The 27,517-nt window shown below is 33.9% G+C and overlaps 1 protein-coding gene across 1 annotated transcript in view; it reads right to left on the bottom strand.

The window, feature by feature from the left end:
* Positions 1 to 27,517, bottom strand: part of LOC149805094 (uncharacterized) — a 55,258-nt gene that overhangs the window by 23,888 nt on the left and 3,853 nt on the right. Inside the window, exons 3-4 of the mRNA XM_089947340.1 lie at positions 22,250 to 22,585; positions 2,934 to 3,360 (exon numbers count right to left, since the gene is read on the bottom strand). Coding sequence (XP_089803466.1) covers positions 2,934 to 3,360; positions 22,250 to 22,585 — 763 coding nt within the window. The remainder of the gene's footprint in view (positions 1 to 2,933; positions 3,361 to 22,249; positions 22,586 to 27,517) is intronic.

Genomic DNA, 27,517 nt, shown 5'->3' with positions numbered 1-27,517 from the left:
AAGTCGACAAACAAGCGCGCATTTCATCGTTGATTTTAAGAAGTCTCTCTTTTTCGATTTGATTTCAGTCAATGCTGAAAATCCAAACTCACAAAACCACAAAGGAACAAATGGCAGAATTACCTTGATTGCTTTTTAACTGATTGCAGGATATGCCTTCTTGATTGAGATCCAAAACTCATCCAGGCTCTTTTTGGGAAATGTTGACTGAAAATATTTATCGTTCTTTAAATCAATGAGCTGTTCTTCTTCTTCAGTTGTATGATTTGTAGTTTCGTTGTTTCTGAATGGATTGATCACCCATCCATATTCATCACTTGCGTGTGATTGGAAGTAATACTGCAGTGCCGATTGTATAATGGGCTGCATGTATTTATTATTAGACTATTATTATAATTAGAGCGATTGAGTTTTCCCAAGATCTCACACAAGTCTCAGGTTACGAAAGGAACCAATGAATGACAGACTGAAAGAGATTGCATTTTTATATATGTCACTTTTTTTTAACTTTTGGGACGTTGATTTACCATTTAATTTTTCGATATGTTCAAGGTTTCAAAACGCTAGCAATTTTAAATATTTTTCAAGACTCCCACGGCACACCTGCAAATCTCTCGCGGCACACTAGTGTGCCGTGTCACAGCACACAGTTTGAGAATCAGTGCTTTAGTGTTTGTACCATTCATCAATACTGATCACATTATTTTCAGCCAAGTGGATTGACATGTCAGACTGATTTCAGGTGAAACCAGACATCATACTGAATAACACTGGACAGTGTAATAATTTTTTTTAAATTTAGAATATAAATGACAGTGAACAATTTGTTAATTAGCCGAGTTAAATTACATTTTTTTTGTTTCTGACATTAGCAGGAATCATGACCATGTGCTTGTCAATATCAGTTATGTTTCTTCCCAGACCTCATTATACACCATTTAAAGTTCAATGAACGAAGGACGTTATAAGGTATACTTATTTACTTTCATCAATTCTTGACAAAAAATTGATAATGAATGAGACAATACATAACATTTCTAAGGTAAAATCCTATTCTGTGCTTTGTATTCTACCTCCAAGTGAATGTCTGATTGGAGATTCAAGTTTGAATTTCTCGTATTGTGAATTTGGACTTGTTTGTGTTTAATATGTGCCATTACACGAGTCCAATTTGAACACATTGCTTTCTGTAACAGGTGGCCTGAATGATCTGGTGAGAAAATAAAATGCTTCTAGATGTTTGGTTAAATGTTTACTCACTCCATAATAATCATATATTCACCTAATCTAATTATCCAATAATATTAAAGAGTCCCATGATAAGATGGAATGAGGAAGTTGAAAATTATGTTTAAAATGCATGACTGGAAGAGTTTGCACATCAGGAAGTGTGATCTGGCTTGCCCCCACAGTCCAAGGAGATCTGATCCCACTCCATCTAACTTCTGAAGAAAATAATTCACCTCATTTCCAAAACTTGCAATTTAAGTAATAATTTATGTGTATGTAAGGAAGACATGTACATAAATTATATTAATTAAACATACATCACTGCACTCAGTGGTACACTCATAGTAATCTATATAGAAGCTCTTACATGTCACTTTGTATTATAAATGGTCTGAGTTTTGCTGTACTTTGGTACAACAAAACTGTCCTGTAATTTAATCAAAAATGTATTTGATCATTTCATTCCCAAGATCATGTTTTTCTATAAAAATGTCTGCACCCTTTACAAATAATAAAGCACACCTGGGTTCATGTAAAAAGAACGTATCTGCAGGCCAAACATACTGATCAGGGTCTATCGAAGAACTTAAAATTTTTGGCGGGAAATTCATGCCTTTTCCACCCAATTTTGAAAAAGGAGTGGGAAGGGGGCGTTTTTTGACCACTGGTGGGTTTTCATGAAGAAAAAAGCTTATACCTGAAAAGATGATGCACATTTTTACCCATTCTGTTGATTTTTCACACAAATTGAGTACAAAGCATGCATCTTGCAATAATTCATTGTAAAACTGACCCTTCTCTATACACCGACTCTCATGAATGCTTAAGTTCTCCTGTGTAAGAAGGGTAGTAAAATCTTACATCCATTCACAGGATTAAAACTGATATCTAGGGTCTCCATTTCTTTGGAATTTAAATGAACAAAAGTAAGTCTGAAAGTCAATAAGACATTTATTGTCTACACCCTTCACATTTTGAAAGTTAAATGCATAAATTATAACACCATGGGGTACTGGCAAACTAAGCTTATTGAGTTTGAGAGATAAATACATACATTATAATACCATAGGGTACTGGCAAACCATGTTTATTGCGTTTGAGAGATAAATACATACATTATAATACCATAGGGTGCTAGCAAACCAAGCTTACTGAATTTGAAAGATAAATACATAAATTATAACACCATGTGGTGCTGGCAAATCAAGACTTTTAAATTTAAAGATAAACAGTCATTTGCTTTATAGTCTTAGTTATTGCTAAATTTATACTAGACTTCTGAATTTACATGTAATTCAATTTTACAGACCAAGTTTTCATTGTGGTTTGACAACGGGCTAAGTCATTAATATCAAGGAAAACAATAAAAGGATGGATTTTATTATTTTATATTATTATTAACACTGAAGAATTCTCATGTTCTGTGCAAATACATTAATGAATATCTGAATATGAAAATTTCGTACTCATTTGAGCTATGCGAACAACGTGAGCTGTGCCAACGTGTTAAGTTGAAAGAAAGTCTATTTGCATGCATAGAATGTTTCTTGATGTAGATTTTGATGTGATAAGCCAAAATATTAATGCTCCTACCATGTTTATGACAGGAATATGATAGGGTCATACAAACAACCTATTATGATACATATACAATGTACAATCTGTTCTTAAACAAAAGGATAAACAAAGGTATACAGTATTACCTGGTTTCTTTTGTGGTACAGGATTATACGAGGGATACCAAAAGCTACCACTGGATGAGCTGGGCATTGCTGGATTCTTCAAATAATTATTTTCTGTAGATAACCTGTCATAATCTTTCTTGAGCTTTTCAATTTCTTTTTTTCGTTCCTCAAGTTCCTTGCATTTTTTTCTTAGCTGATCATTTTCCAGCTCATGCCCCCTACATTTTTTAATTAGTCGATTCTTTTCCTCCTCTAAGTCCTTGCAGTTTTTACTTAGTTGATTTTTTTCATCCTCAAGAGCTTTATACTTCCTGTCTTGCTCATTCAAAGAAGGCCCAAAGTTTTGGGAAAACCAACTGTCAACCTGTTGCTGTAAATTCTGTAGCCACTGAGTACTGTTTTGTACTGCATTCTGATTTACTATGGCTTGATTCATGAGTACAGTCTGAAAAATATGCAAGTAAATTTTCAAGGCCTGACAAAAATAATTACATCAGAAATAGTTCATTATCTGTGGCCTTCTTTTTAAGTGTGCAAAAAACTATTGAATCTGCTGCAACAGTATTATGGTAACAGTTGTAGGTAAGATGTTTCTCTGAAAACAATATCCCATGCACAACAGCACTTTTCTTTGCCAAGTCTAGCAAGGCTAGAATACATATCATTTATAAAGAAGGAGCTTATTACACAAATTATATGTTCCACCTGCAACAAATATCACTACTGCCTTAGTAATGTATTACCCAGGCACCTAACCCCACCCAAATGTAAGGCAGTTCCATCTACATCTGATAATAATCTGTCAGTCACTGCCAAAATATTTAAACAATTTCACAAAAAAAGCTATAACTCTTTTACCCTGAAAGGCTGATCAAACCCCTTAACTTGATATCCTAGAATATGCTAATTTTCAAAATAGGGCAAGTAAAATTGTTTATGTCGCTAGTCCAGGATTAGTGCATTTTTTCCTATTTAAGAAAGTCAGGCAAGTCCATATTTTCATGCTTTAATCAATTTATATACCATTATCTGTCCATTAATTCCAATTGTGTGTACTGAACACTTGATTCTACCTATTTCCATGTATACATTAACATTCTGGTACACACCTAACAGTGGTCACTGTGAACTGTTTTATGTGTGCACCTTCTATTACAGCTTGAGTATGTTTTTGGATAAGTGACCAAATCAAAACATGCCAAACAAAACAAAGCTGTCTGATTAATTAGCAGTATAGAGATGGCGCATATTAAATAAAGCAGATGTGTTATATTGTGTTTTCTCAAACCAGGTCCTCAGGTACAACTCACTCTGATCTTAATCCACCCATACAAAATTTTCCAGGCGGATTTCAGACGTTCTTTTTAAAGCGCTCTCTGCCTAGACCATAAGTGCTCATATTATGGGAGCTACAGTGAATTTTATGCAAAAGATGCAAATAAGTTGTTCTAATAGTAATATTCCACTAATATAAAAAGAAACTGTCTAAAATCTCCACCTGAAATCCTGTATGTAAAAAAAATTCCAGGTGAACTTAGATTTCAGACAGGTTTTTTAAGCGTTTTTCTGCCTAACCTGAAAGAAGCTTAGCCAAATTTCAAGTGGACTTTAGGTGATTTCTGGCATTATTTTAGGTGAAATATGCAGATTAGTTGTCCTAAGATTCCACTTAAACAAAAAAATCCATCTAAGATTTCTGCCTGAAAAAAAATTTCTTCCTAAAAAAAACCTGCCTGAAATTTCCATCTGAAATAAAAATCTGCCTAAAGTTTCTATCTAAAAAAAAGGCTGCCTAAAATGTCTACATAAATATTATCCAACAAAAAATAGTCTACTTCAGATTTCTATTAAACTGCCAAATGACTCTTAGACATTATTGGAATCAATGATAAGTATTCACAATAATTTTTAAAATGGATCATACATTTTATTTTGACAGACATTATCAAATAAGATTTATGCTTTTCTTGTCCTCATTTTTTACTTGCATACAAAACCTAATCCATGATGGCATCAATTAAGTCTTTTTCATTTCACTGAAAGTTTGGTGAGATTTCACAAATATTTTGACCAAACTTTCTTTGAAATTTTGGCAACATCTCACAAAAGTTTCACTGAAATATTTGTGAGATCTGAAGAAAATTCTGATCAAAACTTTCACAGAAATTCTAGTGAGGTTTCAAAAAAAATCTGGCCAAAACTTTCACTTAGTTTTGTCGAGATCTCTAACATTTAATTGTAAGTTTTCTGAGAGTTGGTGAGATTTCACTAAAATTTTGATCATTATATAGTATTTTAATGAAGTTTCAGTAGTTTTTCAGACATTTAAAAAGGTTTCAAATAACTAATGGATATGAATTAAACAAAACTTTATTAACCAAGGTGATATTTCAGTATATACAATAATACCACTCACGATATGACTATCTTTGACAGGCATGGGTTACCTGGCAACAATATCAACAATTTCCACTAGTAATCTATATGTTGTCCCTCCTTAAATTCTGGAAGTTAATCAGTATGCAGTTATGTAACTTCAAATCATCCTGGTTCAGTTCCTTGTCCTATTTAGCACATAAGCCACTACTGTAAAGCTCTTTATGGCACAAAAAGCAAAATGCTTGTCCTGGCGTTCAGTTTTCATACAGGCTGACCAATTACGTTCCTGTCGACTTTGCATTCAAGCTATTCTCATTGCCGCACATTTTTCAAATGGTTATTCAAACTCGTATCCTGCCTGAAAATTTGAATCGCCATGTTTAGCAAGCATGCTCATTCCCATCAATTTCCATTATGTGACGATTCATTGGGCAAGTACAAAATTTTGACCAATCAGAAAGCTCTTTACAGCGATCATATAATGAATGCAAAACATGTTTCCTTCTAAGTCAATAAATTTATACCAGGGATAACAATCAACCAACTGTGGCTGAAAATTCTGTCTTTTAGTTATGTCATATTTTACATTTTGTGCTGCCTAAGATTCTGGCTAGTGTCTCTTTGGAAAAATTGTTACATCATACTGAGCCGCAGTCTTACATTTTACACCTCCACTTTCACATGAATTTTCCTTCTCTGAATCTTCCTTATTACCATCCCTGTGAAAATAATGTAGCAAACTCATTTTATCAACAGAGTAAATATTAGAATGCCTGACAAGTAATCATAATTTTGTCATTTCAATATTAACAAAGACAAAAAAATGTGACTGAAATTTCAGCGAAATCAGTGAAAAAAATTTGACATTCATTGAAATGTTTTTTGTCACTAAAATTATCATAACTTTGGAAATTTTACCAAATTTTCTGAAAATATCAGTAAGAATTTGTGATTGAAATTTCACTGAGAGTTTGCCAAACATTCTGAAAATATAGTGATATTTTGTGATTGTAATATCACTGACATTTCAATAAAAAAAATCAATAAGATATAATAAAATTTATTTTTTGTTTCTTGTACAATTTGAATTATTTTCAGCAATATTTATATTTCCTGTTTCTGACAGCTGTAATTTTATTGTTCATTTTGGAAACATAAATTTCTTTCCACATCTTTCCTTGTTATATTTCTTTTTCAAAAGTGTTGTTGTTGTTATATTTTTGTTCAACTTCAATTGGATTAAACTGTCCTCAAACAAGATTGTTTTCTTGTTTTCCATTTTAAAGCAGAATTTCACTTTTCTCCTGACCTGAAACTGATTTTCCTCGATTTTTAATGTCTCCGAAACGGTTTTTGATTTTTTAAATATTTTTTATAATGCTCTATCTGGTCCTATTCTGCAACAAGCTTTCTAAGAAGTATTTGTTCCACATAGGTGATGCTCTACAGTTTCGTATTTTGCATAGGGTTAGAATTTTTAAGAAAAAGAATTTTCCCGGGTGTCCTCACTGGTTATACTGGCTATTTAATAAGGACATTGTATATCTTAAGTATCGTTCAAAGAACCTTTAATTCCCTTTATTTTGGTGTATGACTGATGGGAGTAATATGGGTTATGGAGTATACAGCTTGGTCTTATGCCAGATTTGCACCTTTCAAAAAACTGCTAGCTCCACTTGGTCATTTTCACTTCCTGGACTTCAAAGGTAAATTGTCAAAAAAAAGCTGATAACTGTTTTTCACATTTTATATATTTGGTAACTCATCCATTGCACTTTCAGAAGCTGGTATTGTCTAATAAGGCAAAATTAATTTTCCCTATTTTAATAGGTGCTAAAGATAGTGTACTTTAGATTAATTCAGGCTGATTTTTTGAGCACAAGGGAGCAGTCATTTAAGATGGACAAGAGTTTGAGGACTTCAACCTAGACCCTGCTCTCAGCTGTAATGGCTTAGCACTGGTCCTGGTGGCAGACATATGGTACACAGACATTTATTCAAATCCAGCAGCTAAAACATATACACCTGAAGTAGACAAATGGGTAGTATCAACCAATATTTTTGAAAAATGTAAATTATTTTAATATGCAAGTTATGTAGTACATTCTTTCATTTGTTATTTCTTTGGACTAAAGCGCATACATCTCATCAAATCTTAGTCAAGTTGTGACAATTTTGGTACAAGTGAAAAGTGAGGTGATTGTCTGAAACCACATGTCGTGGGTAAGTGGGTGAAAGCAAAACTTCATCAACCCTGCCCTGTGGTCTTAAACTTTGATCTTCTAACCTGGATATCTCTGCAGTGCAGTACTGAACTTCTTAGCCATGTCTGATGACAACTTTCATGGATGCACAATGTCAACTTTAATTAGTAACAGATCTATTTGTAACCATCACCTTTAACCTTTTAATTCTTAAATTCCTAAATAAATTCCATGTCTCACACAAAAATTTCTATACAACATCTGATGCCAGATTTTGCAAAAAAACAATACATCCTGATAAATAACTTAATGAACCACTAGCAACCCACCCTGAAACATCTGCCATTTGTGCTTTTTATCTTTGAATCTATAAGCTGCTCAACCTTTGAGACATTCCTTGTCCCACGGTAAAGAAGACTGATGATGATTAATGATACTGTAATAAATTTGGAGCATGTGCATTTAGTTATAGCACCCCATTTTAAGGAATTCTTAGATTTTTGTGATTCCTAGTTTGATTATTAGAATTCTGCGCAAATAGAGATATTCCTTTGCCCGAAATAATTAGCCAATTACTAGAAGCAAACATCACAGAGTAAAGTGTTAATGAGTTTCCATGATGCCATGGTTCACTAGTAGTGGATTCAGGTCCAAACCAAATGAGTCCATGGAATAATAAAGTCCTTACTAAAATCTAGTGGTGTACATTGGTAGCGTGACTGCAGTGGCAGTATTTATGGTAGTAAACCCGTAAATTACACTATGGAATCAATAAGAAGGGACTCGGCAGATACCATATGTTACCATAGTGGCAAAGGTGATGCAGTTGTAATGGAGAAAAGTGTCTGGAAACCATAGTTTGACTGGCCTAAGGTGTCACAGTTAAAATAGTTCCCTGTGATAAGGGTTAGTTGTCTAGTTTCTACGGCGTGAACTGCTGGCAGTACGGAAATAATCTAATGAAGAGAAACGACACATATGTGCGGTTGATAGATATCTGGCAGGTTATGAGATCTGTGGTCTTGTATTGATTAGAGTAAAATTTATGTATAGAATGGACACGTTGGGCTTTCTAATTTACAACTGAAGTTGTATGGATGTCTTTGGAAATATGGGGTAAGCTTATGACTTCTAGCGGGAATCGTGCCAGGGTTTGACACAGCTCACTCAAGTAAAGACCCCTGGCTTGTAACAATACAAACAAGAGATACTGACCTAAAGAAATAATCTAAAAGTTTAAAAATCACAAAAAGACATATCCTACACAAGAGTCCCTCACAAAAACTGACATCTACTGAATGAAAAGAATTTCCAGGAATTCAATATAAGACCATTTCTTTTTAACTGCTGAATACTGAAACCATCTTTTATAATTCTAAGCAGTAATTAGATTTTCAAATTCACTGCTGTGGCAGCCATATTGGAAGAAAGATTGTCACCATCTTCATTTAGACACCTTAAGAAGTCTCCATGAGAAAGACCTATGCCAGTAAGACTTTCCATTTAGGATGAGCAGCAATAACAAAATTTTCAATATGGTTACCATGGTGGCCATAACAGATATCAGATCAGCACAATTTTATAGGACCAAGACATCATAACAGTCATTTTGTAAAAGTTACATGGCAATATGAATTTTTGTTTAGTAGAGATAACAATATCATGGACAGCAGCCATGACATATATATTTGATTTAAGTGTTACACCATTTTCATTTAGGATCAACTAGACAATGTGCGAAGTATTTTGTTTCGAAAACTCAATGCCAATGTGATCATTGATTGAGAAGTAGTGACATTTTCAAGATGGTTGCCATGGTGGTCATATTGGATGTTAGATTGGCACCAATTTCATCTACGATATACTAGACTTTAAAAGAAGTCTTTTAGTGAAATCCCTTAGTTATATGGACATCCGTTCAGAAGTAGCAGCAATAACATGATTTTCAAGAAAGACACTATGGTGGCCAAATTGGTTGTCCATCCATCAAGGCATGATTGACAGACAGGATGTAATTACTGATCAATATCTTTACAGTCTCCTTGCAGACATTCATAATTATGCAGGAAAAAAAAAACATAAATAAAAAATAAAATGGACTTGACCTTTGAAATGAATAAAACAATAATAAGATTCTTTTCTGCAAAATCAAATAAGAACCTTAGAATTGTCATCATTTACTTCTAGAAACCAGCAGTCACCTCATGTCTGTCACAGCCTTTGAGTAACCTTGAAACACAATCAGTACAGTGTGATTGTGATTTACGCGATCTCAATTCATGCGATTTCAAAATAATGTGAGATGGGGGAAAATGTGAAAAAGATCGCTACTACTGAGATTATAAAACACTCTTATAAATTGTGCCACTGTCACAAGCAAACATTACCCACCATGCCCACCTCTTACACCCCCACCATTCTGTTTATCTTGGCCTCCATGCTGCATACGTATGTACATGTAAAATTTTGGAATCTTATTAGTGATCTAAAAGACAAGCAAGTGATAGTCTGAACAGACCTAGGCAGGTTATTTCTTAACAGGTTAAACCTGAAGTTGTGAAAAGGTATGAAGGTGGTCAGAGTACCACCATGATAAAGCATGATTTGAACCTTCGTGAAAGTACATGTAGAACAATATGACTGACAGTGTGGAAAAAATAAAAGCAAGTGTGAAAGCTGGAACCTCCCTTTCAAACTAGAAAAGTTGCTATATCTGCCACAAAATAATGGACAAGATGGGAAGGATGTTGGCAATGTGGCTTGATGATCAGCTTAAGAAAAAAATTCCTCTTAGCCAAGTGATTGTGCGTGCTAAAGCCTCTAGCCTGTACGAAGCTCTCAAGGTATCTGAAGAAGGTGATCACGAAAGATTTTCATGCCCGTATTGGGTGGTTACACAAGTTTAAAGCATGTTTTGGCTTTAAAAATGTTAAAACAAGTGAAGCTGCATCAGCTGATGAAGAAGCAGCAAGAGGTTTTCCCACCAGACTGCAGAAAATTATTGAAAGTGGTGATTACTCAGCAAAGCAGATTTTTAATGTTAACAAAACCGGTCTTTATAATACATTGGAATAAAATGTCTGACCGCACTTACATTTCGGTGGAAGAGAAGACTGCGCCCAGTTTTATAGCTGCTAAAGACCACTTAACACTTCTCCTGGGAGGCAATGCGCAAGGTGATTGCAAGTTGAAGCCTCTCTTGATTTATCGTTTTGAAAATCCCATGGCCTTGAAGGGATATAAATGATCGGAGTTGCCCGTCTACTGGTATGCTATTAACGAAGGGTGGATGGCCAGTGCAGTGTACTTTGAGAACTTGGACCTGCATTGTGACTTGAAAAACTATTGCCAGAGAGAATGCATTCCATTTAAGTCTTATTACTTTTAGATAATGCCCTCAGCCATCCTAGAACTATTTAAGACTAGAGAGAAAATGATCTCAATTTAAGCAAATCTCAAATTACATGTGTGGTTCAAAAATGTAACCCTCACGTAAATCGTGATCACGTTGTATGTACAAATACAAATGTTTAATGCATGAATAATAATTTTAATTTGAAACTACAGCTGGGGCCTCACATGTAATACTGATCTAATGCCTACACATTCACACACTTATCCTACTAAAAGAAACAGCATCCCATAGAGATATAAATACATACTTTCAACAATTTAATGGAATTCATGACCCTAATACTGGCATTGTATGAGAATAACAGTATAAACTAAATTCAAACAATTTAATGGGATCCATGACTGTACAGGCATCATTATAATGAGGAGCTTTAAAGTGAGGGATCACTGTATTAGTAATTCTGCTCAATGTTATCACTGGTATGCACAAACCTGTTGCAAATTTTCCATATTTGAAATGTGCAATGTCACATAACCAAGTTTAGATAAGCCTGGTATTTGAATTATCCTAATGTAGCTTTTTATACTTAATATTTTCTGGTTATTAAATGGATATGAAATCTTCAAATAATGCCTTGGAAGTTCTTCTGGGTAGGGAGGAGAGCAGTATGTGTAAATGATTTACATTACATGTACTCAAGCAATTTTATTACAAACTGATCATAATAAACAGAGACATCCTGCTGAAATTAAAATGGTGCACATAACAACCATGGGGCCATAATTCCACAACATAATTAAAAAGAATGCTTAAAATTCCTCATAAGATAGAGCTTGTTAATATAAATCTGTCCACCATATCGAACACATAAACATATATAAAATATAAAATATTAATCTGCATTGAAAAATTCAGCCGTGAAAATAATGCAAAATTACAGAAAAGCATCCATTTGAGACAATTTGATTATGAGAAGAAGAAAAGCTAGGAGCCTGCCTTATGTCACTTGTACTGTAGACTGGATTTTTGAATGCACAAACTATGATGCTGCTGTGGTCTCTCGAATTAGTCCTTGTTCCATAAGCAGCCGTGACAAACGTTTATCATGATATAATTACTCTTATTTTACACTGAATTCCAACACACCAAGAATATTTTGATAATATACATAATAATGCCTCACGAGATTGAAAGTAGATTCTGCTTTTCAGCCAAGAAAATTCCGCAAAGATATGACTATATTTGATAGACATGGATATCTGGCAACAATTCCCACCAGTGATCTACACGTTGTCCCTCCTTAAAGTTAATCAGTTTGGAGTTGTATAACTTCGAAATCATCCTGATTCCTGATTCAATTCCTTGTTTTATTTAGCACGTTAGCCGCTACTGTAAAGCTCTTTATGGCACAAAATGCAAAATTCTTGTCCTGGCGTTCAGTTTTCATACAGATTCATCAATTATATTCCCATCAAATTTGCGTTCAGGGTATTCTCATTGCCGCACATTTTTCAAATGGTTATTCAATCTCTCGTCCCGCTCGAAAATTCGAATCGCCATGTTTAGCAAACATGATCTTTCCCATCAGTTTCTGTTACGCGACGATTCATTGGTCAATTAAAATATTTTGACCAATCAGACAGCTTTATACAACGATAATCTGTTCAACAATAAACGGAACAAATACTTATTTGAAAGCTCGTTGGGGAATGGGACCGGATGGAGCATTATTTTAAAAAAAAGTTTCGGAGACGATATTTAAAAATGGGTCCATATCGAGGAAATTCAGGTCAGGAGAAAAGCGAAATTATGTTTTAAAACGGAAAACAAGATGAAAACTTGTTCCAGGGCAGTTAAATCCAATTGAAGTTAAACAAAAATACAACAACAACAAATTTGAAAAAGAAATTTAACATGGAAAGCTGTGAAAAGAAGTTATAAATTGTGCCGAAAATAAACAATAAAATTACAGCTATCAGAAACAGGAAATATAAATGCTGCTGAAAATCAATCAAATTGTACAAGAAAAAATAAATGTTATTATATGTTATTGATATTTTTATTGAACTGTCAGTGATATTACAATCACAAAATATCACTATATTTTCAGTCATTTAACTTTACAGACACACAAAAGCCAAGTCCTAATAATGCCTTATTTAACTGATGTAAATGACTAAGTTCTTCATTCTGCCTAGATGTTGGTTAGAAAATAAACTAAGTCCAGATTCCTCCTTTCATATAATAGATGTCAGTGACTAAGTTCCTAATTCCACCTAGATGGTGGGTGGAAAATCAACTAAGTCTAAAATTATGCCTAAAGATGTATCTATAGCAGGAATTTGACAAAAGTCCATCTTAGAGTTAGACGGACTCTAGGTGGATTCATCTTTGATTTCTCAAATTTTCCATGTCCGCCTTTGTATTAACCAGATTTTTAACATTTTAGGCAGATTCCGCCTGGAGTCTGCTTAAGTTCCAGGTGGAATCCGCCTAATTATTTCGTACGGGTTTAGCAAAGTTAAAATAATAGTTACTTTGGAATCAGTAATTCTGAAGTATGATTTTTCTCTAAACTTCAGGCACACAAATATGGACAGAATAAATCACATGACAGCAACAGCAATTATCAAAGCAAACTTAAGACATAAAATCCAACAAGGACAGGTACTGTAACTTAACTGTTAATATTTAAGAGCCTCAAGCAGTTTAAAAAACAACAGCTGTGCTGCTTTCTATATAAGCACAGTGTTAATGTCTTCTGTTTTTCACACTTTTCTCAGTGTTTCTTCCAGCTGAGTCCATGCAATATTTTCAAAGTAAAATTCCATGGGTATGTGACATAAACTAGTGACATGCACAAGCACCACCAAGTGACATAAACAGGCACCAATGCTTCATAAAAGGCACACAAATAACCATCTAGATTATTTCTATCTTGTCGTCTATGTCTCAGATTTTAGGCAAGTCCACTATAGTCATCAAGACACGTGATTTTATCATTCAGGCAATGCAGCAAACTTCTCAATGATCAAGATAACTTCATGTTCCTATAAGCAAGCAAATTGTAAAGAACTAAGAATTTCTAAATTGTTGCTGTTGAATTATTATGCCATTGATGGTGACAGTGACTAATTGTCTTTATGTTTAATACTCACACCACTGAACTCAATAGTGACTAATGGTCTTCATACTAAATAACTATGCCACTGAACTCAATAGTGACTAATGATATTCATACTGAATATACTGATGCCATTGAAGGCAAAGGTGACTAATGGTCTTCATACTGATACTTATGCCACTGAACTCAATAGTGACTAATGGTCTTCATACTGAAAACTTATGCCACTGAATGTGATATTAACTAATTGTCTTCATATTGAATTATAACTTATGCCATTGAAGGTGTTAGTGACTAATAGTCTTCATGTTTAATACTAATTATGCCATTTAAGAAAGTAGAGACTAATGGTCTTCATACTGAATACTTATGCTATTGAAGGTTAAAGCTGTCAAACATCTGTGTACCCATCACTCCTAATGATCAATTACCTGGGTACTTGATCAAAGGAAACTTACATTAAATGTTTAGTTAAACTGCTTTGTTGTAGGTTGTAAGGCTGAAAATTTCTGTCATCTATAAAGAGCAAATTAATTTGGGCTAGAGAACAATTAATTAGATTTATGGGGACAAGTGCATGTTAAATCGCTATACTGCAATGATTTTTAATGTCTGTGTCATGAGAGGAAGTGATTCTTCTTAATTAAGTCTTCGTTTATTTAACCATCAGACAAACTGGAAGGAAAAGGTTAACTTCGATCTTAGTATCAAACATGTCAGATTTTAAATTGTCCAGACTCAGTTATTTGGAAATCTAGAAGTCAGGCTGACCGCAATATTGGCACCTAGTTTTAAAAGGTGGTAGATTTATTTAATCCTGATTGGTTATGCTAAATAAGGGGCATGGTTCCCACATGAAATTTCTTGGGTTTTATATGCCCCATCTCAAAAATTTAGACAGTCTATGTTTTCCTGCAAGAGGAAAAATATAGGAGACTCTGAGACTGAACTTAGAAGAAATTCTCTCGTAAAACATTTATCCAAGGGAAAGTCAAGTGACACAATTCTGGCACTAGAAGTGAGCAAAGCTTGAAAGCATAAGGTATTTGCATCAATCTCATAATTTGCATCAATCTCATGATTTGCATCAATCTCATGAAATTCGTAGATACCAATGCAATAATTTGCTTGAATTTATTTGCTTATATCTGCATGAATTTATTTGTTTAAATCCATAGATCAATTTTATTGATATGAATATAACTGTGTTTGAGTTCATCTATCTGAATTCGTACAATGATCTTCTTTATATAAGTCTGAAGAATTGTTCAAATTTATTGTCTTGATTGTTATAAGGAGTCAGGTAGTCTAAGAATTTCATTCATTACTTTAGTTGATATATTAGTTACGAGAATCCATGTAAATTCTCTGATCTTAGATGGTTTCACGTATGATAAAGACTTGAGTGTGTATTGACTGAAATTAACATTGTTAAGCCATGAATTGAGATTTAATGTATGCTAAAGACTTGAATGTGTGTATTTGCTGAAAATAATGTAGTTAAGCCATTAATGAATTTCATTCATTCATTTGTGTAATTGAGATAAGAACGGAAATGTTATGTCTCATGTGATGGTAATGTGAGTCAGTGGTGAAATAGCCATTAGGAAGTACATTAATCTTATGAAACTAGGTTTGTTTATGGTCTGCCATGTTTGGCTTGACCAGATAGCCTTTGGTATATGTTTCAATTCTGATAGGACAATATCTGACATAACAAGAGGGGAGTAATGATCTATTCCCAGTAGGATATCTGACAGAATATTTAGGTTGCTTCTCTGTTTATTTTGAAAGGGGAAATAGCTCCATTGACATATCCATGTACCTATTTATCTAAGTATTAGCGTATCTACATACTTATGTATCCACCTACCCACACAAAGTCTGAGGGCCAAAAGAGGCAAGACAATAGAGTTTGGAGAAGAAAAAAGGAAAGGACCAAGAAGAACAGCCACAGCGAAGATGGAGTGAACCAGAAATAAGCACGTTATGAAGTTGTACATGGCAATGACTTTGACTGTTCACTCAATTCTGTGATGAACCAATTCTATCTTTTAAACAGATTGGCTATTTATATAAGTATATTTGTGGTTGAAATTCAGTGAATGATTTATTTCAAAAGAGAAGTGTATCTTCCTAATGTAACGTATTATCACAGCTATTTATGTAATTGATTAAATTGTTGTATTTCATGTACGGGGGCTCGTGTCATTCTGTTCTATATATCTGCTCAGATCTCTAATTATTCCATCCATAAGTTTCACACTTTATATTAATATTTACTCGATCTGGACAACAAAGTGACCACCTTGTAAGAAGGTACAATCTGCCAATCAAGTGTAAAAAAACCCACATACGTTTATACATGCCATCCCCCAGAGAGGTATAAGTGCAATTATTACTAATAAAGGTGGCAAAAGAAGCATAATCTGAGCACAAAATGAGTAATCTATTTATAATGGTAGCTTCATATGATATCATGGGAAAATTGCCACCTATCATGGGAAAATTGCCACCTATCATGTACTTATCATATATACATTGCACCACCAGTTGATTTCTGGAGAATCTCGGGATTGCTGATGAGTACACTATTCTAAAACTACATGAACATCCATGAATATTACTGTTTCCAAATAATGGTTGTACCCATGTTCTCAAAACAGAATCTATATCTTCTTAAAATCACTAAGACTGTAACAAATCAGTTGACCATTCTGACGTCTGATAATGTCCATTGATGCTATGCAAGAGTTAGATAACATGACTACCATATTTGTCAAAAACCAAGAAATCAGTCAAAATGTGAAGTATGGCCAGTTGTTGTTTTCTGGTGGCTTTCACAACTACAGGTGTTGACTTTAAAACTGTGTACTGTACATGGCTTATTACTTTTCATCGGAATACGAGTTGTTTGATCGTGTACTGTAATGCTCATGTTGGTGTTCCATTCTCAGTGACAATCCTGGCCCTAGTCTCCACGTCACAGGTGGTTACAGATACATTTCTTTAGTTCTCTCTGATAAGTTTCTGTTGAACGGCACATGTGGCAGAACGAGTAGCATCCATTTTTCAAGGTGATTTACACTTTGTGCAAACATATAGTTCACAACATTAGAACAAGTATATGCCATCATAAAAATATTTTTTTGGTATTACCACATTATCAGAGAAACTCCCATTGCATTACTGCAATCTAAATGGCAACTATATCAATTGTTTCCCGCAGTCATCTTATTTAAACTGGAAATTAAATGCATTTTAATATAAAGCAAAGAACAACAAACAGACATATATAATATTATGAAGGTGAGTGTTTTTATTTACTTATTCACTGATTACAAGCTTTAAGATCGATGATCCCAAAGCACTCTGGTATACATGCCATAATTACAGAAAACTGTATGAAAAATATACATTTATTTTTGCTACTTACCTGGATCTGCAGTTAAAATTCTTGTCACAAATCAGCTAAATCCATGTGGATTAGTACAAAAGTATAGCATAAAACAAAATGATATATAATTTATACATGTACACAACATTCACTTGAACTAGTCTAAATGTCTAACTTTAGCTGAATTTTGTCCACAAATTCTGAATCCTGTATTGCATCACTGTCAAATTCATCTTTCACAATTTGTAAAGCGATGTTGATTTGTCCTTTTCTTGATGCAACATGTTCTTCAGTTTCACAAAATCCCTGTCTGATAACATTTTTCGGTTGTATAACATCCTTGAGTCGCATCAATAAACCCCATTTTTCTTAATATTTGGCTCAAGTTTTATCAATAAAGACTGGGCTGCTATCAAAATGTATATCAAAATATAATGAATCTGTGACACATGGTTTCAAATTCAAGAAACCTGTCAGTTTTCTTGGAAACATTTTATAAAGAGTTACGATAAATAGAAAATACGGAAACTATTCAACGTAAATGGCCAAATGGTTGTACACATACAAAATATAAGTCTCAACAGATGAAGTCTACAATGAATAAATGTGCAGCAGCCAATAGTCCCAGGATACTAGAACTGTACTTGTTATTCTGTGTCTTGCTCATTCCTGACATTGCTCGATACAATCATTGATCTGAACATGGAAACATGTTTATTTTACATGATCTAAACAGGTACCGTACCCAACGGCTCATTTTATTATCCAAGTAATTATGAATGGGCGGGTACCCAAGTACCCATTGATAGTTCTGTTGAAGGTGATAGTGACTAAAGGTTTTCATATTGAATACTTACGCCATCAAAGGCAATAGCGACTAATAGTTTTCATAATGAATAATTATGTCACTGAAAGCAATAGTGACTAATAGTCTTCATACTGAATACTTACAACACTTAAGGCAATAGTGATTAATGGTATGGTCTTCATACTGAATACATGTACTTACACCCTTGAAGGCAATAGCGACTAATGGTCTTCATTCTGAATAATTATGCCTCTGATGGTGAAAGTGACCAATGGTCTTTATACTGAATAATCATGCCACTGAAGGCAATAGTGACCAATGGTCTTCATACTGAATAATTATGCCACTGAAGGCAATAGTGACTAATGGTCTTCATCCTGAATACTATTGCCACTGATGGTGATAGTGACTAATGGTCTTCATGTTTCATACTTATGCCACTGAACTCAGTAGTAAGTAATGGTCTTCATACTGAATACTTACACCAATGAACTTGTGATAGTGACTAATGGTATCAATGCAAGTATTGCAAAGTTAAAGATTTTAGGAGATGACTGAATGGAAATGAATGACAATGACAGTAATAATGTGGACTTTCCTTCATCATCTGACACTAGTATCAGGAGAGATAGTTTCAAATTTCAAGAATAAGGAATGCACATGAAATTGGATCAAGTGACTGTTTACAATGCTAAGAAAAGGGTAAGCTTCAAAATAACCCCAATTGCAAAATAAAAGTAACAGATGTCTAACATTTTAAAAAGAAAACAAAAGCAAAAAAGAGCTATGTAGGCACTGTTTTCTAAAATTCTAAATATATCTTATACTGAGGAAATTTTAACATTGAATAAGAACATGCTATAATATTTGATCAATACTTTAGAATCAAAGAGAACCATTTGACTGTATGAATTTAATAAAATATGTACAACAAATCATAAAAAGTTACAAAACAAGTTGTGTTCACCAGATTCTGTTTTACAAAACACCAGCTACAAGGCAATAACTCTAACACTAATTGTGAGATCTAAGTGATTTGATCCACATCTTCAAACAGCGACATGCCAGATTCTGGGTGGGATGCTCATTTGGAAATGAAGGCAGTGTTCTGCCCCCTTCAGGGGGCATACACAAAATAAGAGGTTATTGCATGTTGGTTTCCTCTAATAACACATTCGTGGTAATGCACCTCAAGCAAGGAGGCACACAATCCCCTTCCATCTGTGTGACATTTTGTATCCTCCCTTACTAGTAACCACCTTGTAAATGGATTACCCTCAGACTTTCTGGGAAAAAGACTGTTCTGGTGAATATTCTGTCCTGATGAGGCCAGATAGTCTGCAAGGAATGTTCTCTGTACCCATATGTAGCAGATTCCCTGTTCAAAATTTGGGTATACCCTTGGTGGACTTGTCTGTGACAAAGAAAAACAACAAACTCTCCTCTTATGTTTCCACAGGGGGCCTGGACAGTGGATACTTTCAACCTGAAGAGGAATTGTCTCCTTGCTTACACCTTCCCACCCTTCAGTATGATACCACTTCAGAATGTAAGGACCTCTACCACTCAGCTTATTTTGATAGCTCTCCGTGGCTCCAACAATCATGGTTAAATGACCTTCTCTACCTGCTGTCAGCCCAGTCCAAGGCATTATCCCAGTGAAGAGACCTTCTGTCACAACAGAGGGTCTCTCTCCTTCACAACAGCCCCCAGATTCTCCAACTTTATGCTTGGTGCATCTCAAATGATCTCTCCAACCAGATAAGTTTTCGAACAAAGTTGCCAAGAACACCATTCAGTCCAGGAGACAATCTACATCAAAAGTCTATGATGCTAAGTGGAGAACCTTTTTGAATGGTACAGTAGGAAACATGTTAATCCTAGCTATCCCTATGATGAGTGTGGTGGCTGATTTTTTTCACTACCTTTATTAAAAGAGACAATTCTTTGTTTCTACAATCACAGTCTATCAGGCAGCCCTATCCAACACAATAAAATTTCTGAACAGCTCAGCCACTGGTGCTGACTCGCACATAGTAGACCTGATCAGATATTTTAGCTGCAAAGATGGGTGTCTCACTTGCTAATTCCTAGACGAAACCTTTCTTGTGTCATGTGATCTCTAACTAAAAAGCCCTATAAACCTTTGGGTGAAGCTTCTTTCAAGAACCTTACTCTCAAGATTGCTTTCTTGTTTGCCTTATCATCTGTGACATGAAGAAGGCTGTCTTAGGTTCAATGGAAATTATGAGTTGGTTTCTCTCTATTGCCAGCCAGGATTCATGGCAACAAATAAATTCCATCACTTGATTTACTCCTGACTAAAAATCTCAGTCTCAGTTGTATCTGTAGTGGGCAAAATCAAGATAGACTTTTACATCCGGTTGGGACTTTGTTTTATCTGATAGGTTCTAATGGGAGAAGAAAACGTAGGAAGCATCTTACCCCCACCCTTAAGGTCTCAGCAGATATTTCTACTTCAATCATTTAAAGGTGAATTGCTACAACAATCAAGCGAGCATAACAGTCTCATAATGAGAAAGACCTTTCATTTATAATGATTAAAGCCCATGAGGTTCAAGAAATTACAACCTCATGGACCTATCTACATACCTGTCAACTTTTCAAAAATCTAGTAGGGAGTTATAATAAAAAATATGGAGACTGGAACCTAAAATCTGGAGGTTTTTCATGGTATTTTTTAAGCCTCATTTTCACTAAATATTAACTGATCTTCTGGGTCCAGTATGCATTAAATTCTTAAAGGACATGCCATTTCTTCATGTGACATGCTATATTTTGCCCCAGGATCTGCCCTCTTTGCATATTCTGGTCAGCTGTGGCCAAACAGCACAAAAGCCAAAGGACAGTCTTAATTAAACAAGCAAGAAAGCCAGTGAATGGGAATGGAGATGCTACAGCATCACAGTACTCATTATTAGACTAAAACTAATTTCTGACAATTTTTTTGTTGTGGTTTATTTTTTGTTGTGGTTTATTTTCAGACTTTAGTAGGTTAAAAAAATTCATAAACTGATGTGATAATAATTATTTCACCACAATAATATTCATGTGTGATAAAATAGAACATGCATTCTGTGGACTGCATAAGATATATCTACTGATGTAGGATTTTGTTTAGGAGAATGAAAATCAACACACATAATGTAATAATCTGAAGTTCTCTGCAACAGATAAAAAATTGGAGGTAGGCATGGAATGACTTAAAAGATCAGGAGTATTTTTCTCCCAGCATGAGAGTTAACAGGTATGAATTTAACTGATTCACCTCTGGAGGATGTGATGAAAGACACATTTTGGCAATCTCAGACACCTTCTCCTCCTTTTACCTTGCTTACTAGCTCACTACAGTGAAGGCATATTTTCTTTCAGGCCAAATGTGGCCTATGTAAATATCAGTAGTCTACATTACTAAAGTGATGGTGAGTATTCTTTAGTTTTTCTTCCTCAGCTGTGGGATCATCAGCCTCCCACAGAACTGGCAAATTTTGCTGTGCAATAGCAACAGGTTATGTATTACTGATATTAGGTATTTCTATGGTGGTGGTGATGGGGTAGGTTTTAAAATGAATTAATGATGTAATACTGAATACTTGTCTTGTTATTTCCAGATTCCCTCTTAATGTCCTAAACTGATATCACACTGCTAAAGCAACCGACCTGAAACAGAACCTCATGACTTAGTGCACATGGGTGACAGAAGCAATGAGTTGGACTTCAGAACAATCTGGAATCATCCTATTGGAGGATGAATTCTGACCATAAGTTCAATGATATTTTTCTGTATAGAAATGAGTAACCTAAGAAACAACAACAGGTAAGTATTACATTAAAATTAGTTTTACCCACCCATCCTTAAATTTACATTTTCAGATATGGAAGATTCAAAGATAAGGTTATACAGAAGTCAGTTTCAGGCATGTCAGAATAACCCAGTTGTTATGTGGAGCAGTTCCTTAAGTGGTGGCACAGAAAATTACATAAGGCAGGAATCAATCTATACAAGTAAATAAGACTTACAAACAATACAATCAGTATTTACCAACCTGGTTATTCAGTAGAAGTTTGACAAGGATGTCGTCTGTATATTCCTGTCGACCATGTTGTTTAGATGGTGGATCTACTGCACTCTCAGTGTCCTCATGATGCATGTCACTAGCCAGGTGATCTTCATCAGCTAATCTACCAAAGCTTCCAGCATCACCTGAACAACCAGTGTCCTCTGAGTTATTTGTTTCTTCTGTTTGGGTCCCCTTGTCTGTCAGAACGTTTTTAAGATTAGAGCTCCACAGTTCTTGCTGAAGTTTTTGGGCCGTGTATGTCTGAGACTCAACTGCTGCTTTTAATGCTTCAGAGTTACATTTCAGAAGACGTACATTTTCCTAATACAGATATTAAAATTAATAATAATAATAATATTAACCAAATGTTTTTCGTTAACATGAGCTAATGCGATACAATATATTTAAGTTTTACTATCAATATGGAACTGTGAGACCTTTCATCATCTAACATTACATCTGATGCAATTGTTTTTATTCCTAAACTCCATGAATTATTGAAAACCATTAACAAGATAATACTTAATCTCATTACAAAACTGCACAGGTAATTTATCTTCAGTACTATACAGGTCTACTCCAGAAATGAACACTGAGTGGAAGTGTTTCCTCCTTAATTTGAAAAACAGGTCATTTAAAAATATTTATTGGGATTTAATGAAGCAAACAAATGAGTGGTTTGCAAATATTATGTATGATTTGTGTGCATTCAGTGGGTATTTTGGTGCAGTTAATCTTTAGAAATCAGCTTGGTACCTACAAACACATGTACTAGAATATACCATAGCTTACTGATTCCCATCCTCCAGGTTGCAACCCAAATCATGGTTGTGAGGATGTTCTGGATGGTCATGGAGTGTTGCCAGGATTATTTTGAGTGTGGCAAAACTTAAAATGTGGAAATGGGGTAGTGAGGCTCAGAATAAATATTTTATTAGGGTCACAGATGAAAGTTTGTGAACCATTGCCCTAGGTGTGTGGTGCATTGTAACAGAACACACACACACACATTGGTTAAGTCATTCATAAGAATGTTTCCACATTCTAACTGCACTAATGGACATCCAGTGGGAAAACATGATATATATGTACAAGAGTTGCATAAATAAATTTTATGAACACTCTACTAATAGTAATAAGTTTCTGTATCAAATTAAAATATTGGTAAGAGTTGGAATTTGTCCATTGAGAAGTCTGAGAAAATAATAGTATGTCATGTACAAATCATGAATCATATATTGCTCAATTATTTTCAAGCTCTTCGCTTTAAAATTTCTCATCTCTAGTGAAAACTACCTTTTCTTGTAGGGTGGTCAATGACGGATCATATGAATACTGGACACTCATTTGCATACTTGCAAAACTAATTAAGCAAGGGATAGACCAGAGACCAACTGAAAACCATACTGTCTGTTATAAACCCAGATGAATGGGTACACCAGTATCTTAACATGATGCAAATTAGGCACTGGTAAATAAAGTTAAAGTCAATCAAAAATGCACAGGATCATAACATTACCAAAATCTTATATTAATAAATAAATTCCAGTTTTTGAAATCTTGACTAAACCAATCCAATGAAATATATCACAAAAAATTACACTTGAAACAAACTGTACTTTCTTTACTTCATATCAATTGTGTCCTCAAGAAATCTCACACTGTGAATACTTTATTTTCATAACTAATTTGTAATCCTTTAATTTGATATAAACAGAAAATGAATATAAATAAAACTTTTCTTTTCTAATAATATAGTGCTTTTCCTAATATTCTATAAGCAAAATTCCATTATCTTCAGATGATTAAACTTAGTGATATCATAATGACTGTAGATAGTTAGATGTATTAGGAACTTGCTGAATGGTGGTTGGTTGATTTTAATGGCAAACTTTTAAAGGTACTAAATCAGTTACAGTTTATACAGAATGTTGTGGTGAAAGTGATAAGCAGATAATGCAAAGAAGAAAAATGGGGGACCAAAATTAGTACTTAGGTTGATCTTATAAAACTATTGTCTAAACTTCAAACAAAGGAATCAACTGAAAATAACATTATTGGTTTAATCAATAATTAACTCAAATATATAAAAAAGATGACCATGCATCACTGTCACTGACATAAAGTATAAAAGATTTACTACAAGAAAACTGCTAGATTGCAAGTATTAATGTTGAGCCTGAAAATATAATTTATAATTAACAATTTTCATTTAATATTAACCTATGTAATGATACTATGTTCTACAGCTCTGTTGTCCAAATCCCTTTGCTTAACTTGTATATGTCCAGACCCAGACCAAGTACAGTTTACATTAATTTTGTTCATTAACTTGTATAATATCTTCAGACACAGACCTATACTAATCATAATTAGTAATTATCTGAACTGTTTACAGACCCAGACATAATGTTATTATAATCAGTAATCATCTGAATTGTTTACAGACCCAGACATAATGTAATTATAATCAGTAATCATCTGAATTGTTTACAGACCCAGACGTAATGTAATTATAATCAGTAATTATCTGAATTGTTTACAGACCTAGACGTAATGTAATTATAATCAGTAATCATCTGAATTGTTTACAGACCCAGACGTAATGTAATTATAATCAGTAATTATCTGAATTGCTTACAGACCCAGGCGTAATGTAATCATAATCAGTAATCATCTGAACTGTTTACAGACCCAGACATAATGTAATTATAATCAGCAATTATCTGAATTGCTTACAGACCCAGATGTAATGTAATCATAATCAGTAATCATCTGAACTGTTTACAGACCCAGACATAATGTAATTATAATCAGTAATTATCTGAATTGCTTACAGACCCAGATGTAATGTAATCATAATCAGTAATCATCTGAATTGTTTGCAGACCCATACGTAATGTAATTATAATCAGTAATCATCTGAATTGTTTGCAGACCCATACGTAATGTAATTATAATCAGTAATCATCTGAATTGTTTGCAGACCCATACGTAATGTAATCACTATCAGTACCGTATATACTCATGCATAAGCCAAATAATTTAGGAAAACATAAAGGCCTGGAAGACTAGGGTCCGCTTATCTGTGGGTCAATGTGTAAACTGGACAGTTTTTAGGTCTTTTTGTTGACTACTGTAATGGCTGTTAATCTTGGGGCAGGAAGCAATAATTTTTTCTGTGTCCTAAGACATAGGCATGTACAAAAAAGTAACTTTCGGTGACCAGACAATTATTAAACTTTTATAAAGTACTATGATTGATGTTGTTATTATTTTGCATGTGCATATTTTCTGATTTCTCCAACACAAAGTTAAATCAAGGTAAATACAGACTTCATAATTCATGGGCCGGTTGAGTTTACCAGGGAGACCATGCTGAACTATAATGTACAGTACTTACACAGTGCAAAGCGTGCATGGTATCACTTAAATCCTTACTTATTCCCAAACATAGATGCAGATTTTGTTTTATTCATTGTTTTGACCAAACTGCATTCTTCCAGATAACATTTCAGCTAGTCCTTAACAGCTGTTTTATTTATGTTGAATCACGCACCCACGAGTTACTCATTTTCAATGATATAAGCGATCCTACAAACTGAGGTAATATTTTTTAAAGGTATGCACATTTATTTGTACAAGGCACATAACCATCATAATTTACATGTTCTCGAAGAGTGGTAATAATAAAGGCTAAAATTCTTTTTAGCTGAACAAACATAACTTTCCACACAATCAAAAGCTTGATGTTTCAGTGTCTCCTATGTTGATAGTCAGTGAATTTGTCTTTTATTTTGCGACAGCAGTACAGGCCAGTTAATCGTTAAACCCTGAAACTGGCTTGTGATAAGAGGGAATTTTGACTGGTAATTATACCAGTTTAACATTGGTATATACGGTATAAAAATGCCAGGTGTTCACTCGTGTAAGTTACTTTCGTGGAAATGGAACTATAGCATATGGAGTTACAGCATTCATAGTGATCTTTCTTGGGACTGAAATTAACTGTGGACGATTTTATTATTGTGGTTTATCTTTTTGTTCTGGTTAAAAAAAAAAATTTATTATTGTAGAGGTAAAAAAAATCATTAATTTATGTGAATAATGTTTAAACTTAATATTCTATTTAGTGAAGAAGTGAATTCTTTATACTAAAATAATTATTTCGTCACAACAATAATTTATAGGTGATACAACAGAACATGTAGGACTTTTCTTGTTTAGAAGAAACGAAAATCGAAGACATAATGTAAGAATCTGGAGTTCTCTGCAAAAATCGGAAGATATTATGAAATCAGGAGGTAGGCGTGGAGCGACCCCAAAAAACAGGAGTTTTTTTCTTCCCTCCTGGCGTGAAAATTGACAGGTATGGTGCAAGGTCACATACATCAAAGCAAACTACAACTCAGCTCTTATGGTATTAGCATAATTTTTGAAGCATTATTTTTTTAAACTTTATTAGAAAACAGAAAATTAAATAAATTACTTTTCAAACAAATTTATATTATTTCTTTTTAATAATCATGCATGCCAACCTCAAGATAAGTATACGTGTAATTTTTTTTAAATATAAGTTTGCCTAAATAAATGCATTTAGAACTTATGTAATCATAATCAGTAATCACCCGCATATAAGCTGACTTACAATCAGTAATCATCTTAATTGCTTGCAGACCCAGATGTAATGTAATCATATGAACTGTTTGCAACACAAAATATTCTGTAATCAAGATACAGTCTTATTTCTTCAGGATTACAATTTTCATGAAAATTTGCATAAAACTTGAAATAAGAATTGAAACAGAGAGAATCTTTAGTTGTTTTTTCTTCAAAATAATCTCCTTTCCATTATGAATATAAAAGTATTGCTGCTTTTAAATTTGGATATTAAAATATCTTTTTGATTTTATGAAATATACATTTCACACCCAAACCAATGTACATATATACTATATTTCATACATGTATATAGACACTGCTACAACATTATAAATATAAATACATGTATACTGTCACATACATATTTTCTAAGCCACCTAATTAATTATGACTCATGAATACTATGGTTTTTGACACTTATTTTGTATGATTAAGATTTATGTTCTTATTATGAAAAGTACTGTTATATATTTCCTACAGACTAGAAAGGAATGAAAGCAAACACAAACTGAGTATAAGTTTCTCATCATTTTAATAAAAACAAAAGTTTTAACTAAACACATGGCATCTGTAAAATTTGGTGAAGTATTA

This window comes from Sinohyriopsis cumingii, chromosome 2, assembly GCF_028554795.1.
Source record: "Sinohyriopsis cumingii isolate HCF-2022 chromosome 2, ASM2855479v2, whole genome shotgun sequence".
Lineage (NCBI taxonomy): Eukaryota > Metazoa > Mollusca > Bivalvia > Unionida > Unionidae > Sinohyriopsis > Sinohyriopsis cumingii.
Note: the sequence above shows the minus strand (reverse complement) of the source record. Positions and strands in the feature narration are given on the sequence as shown.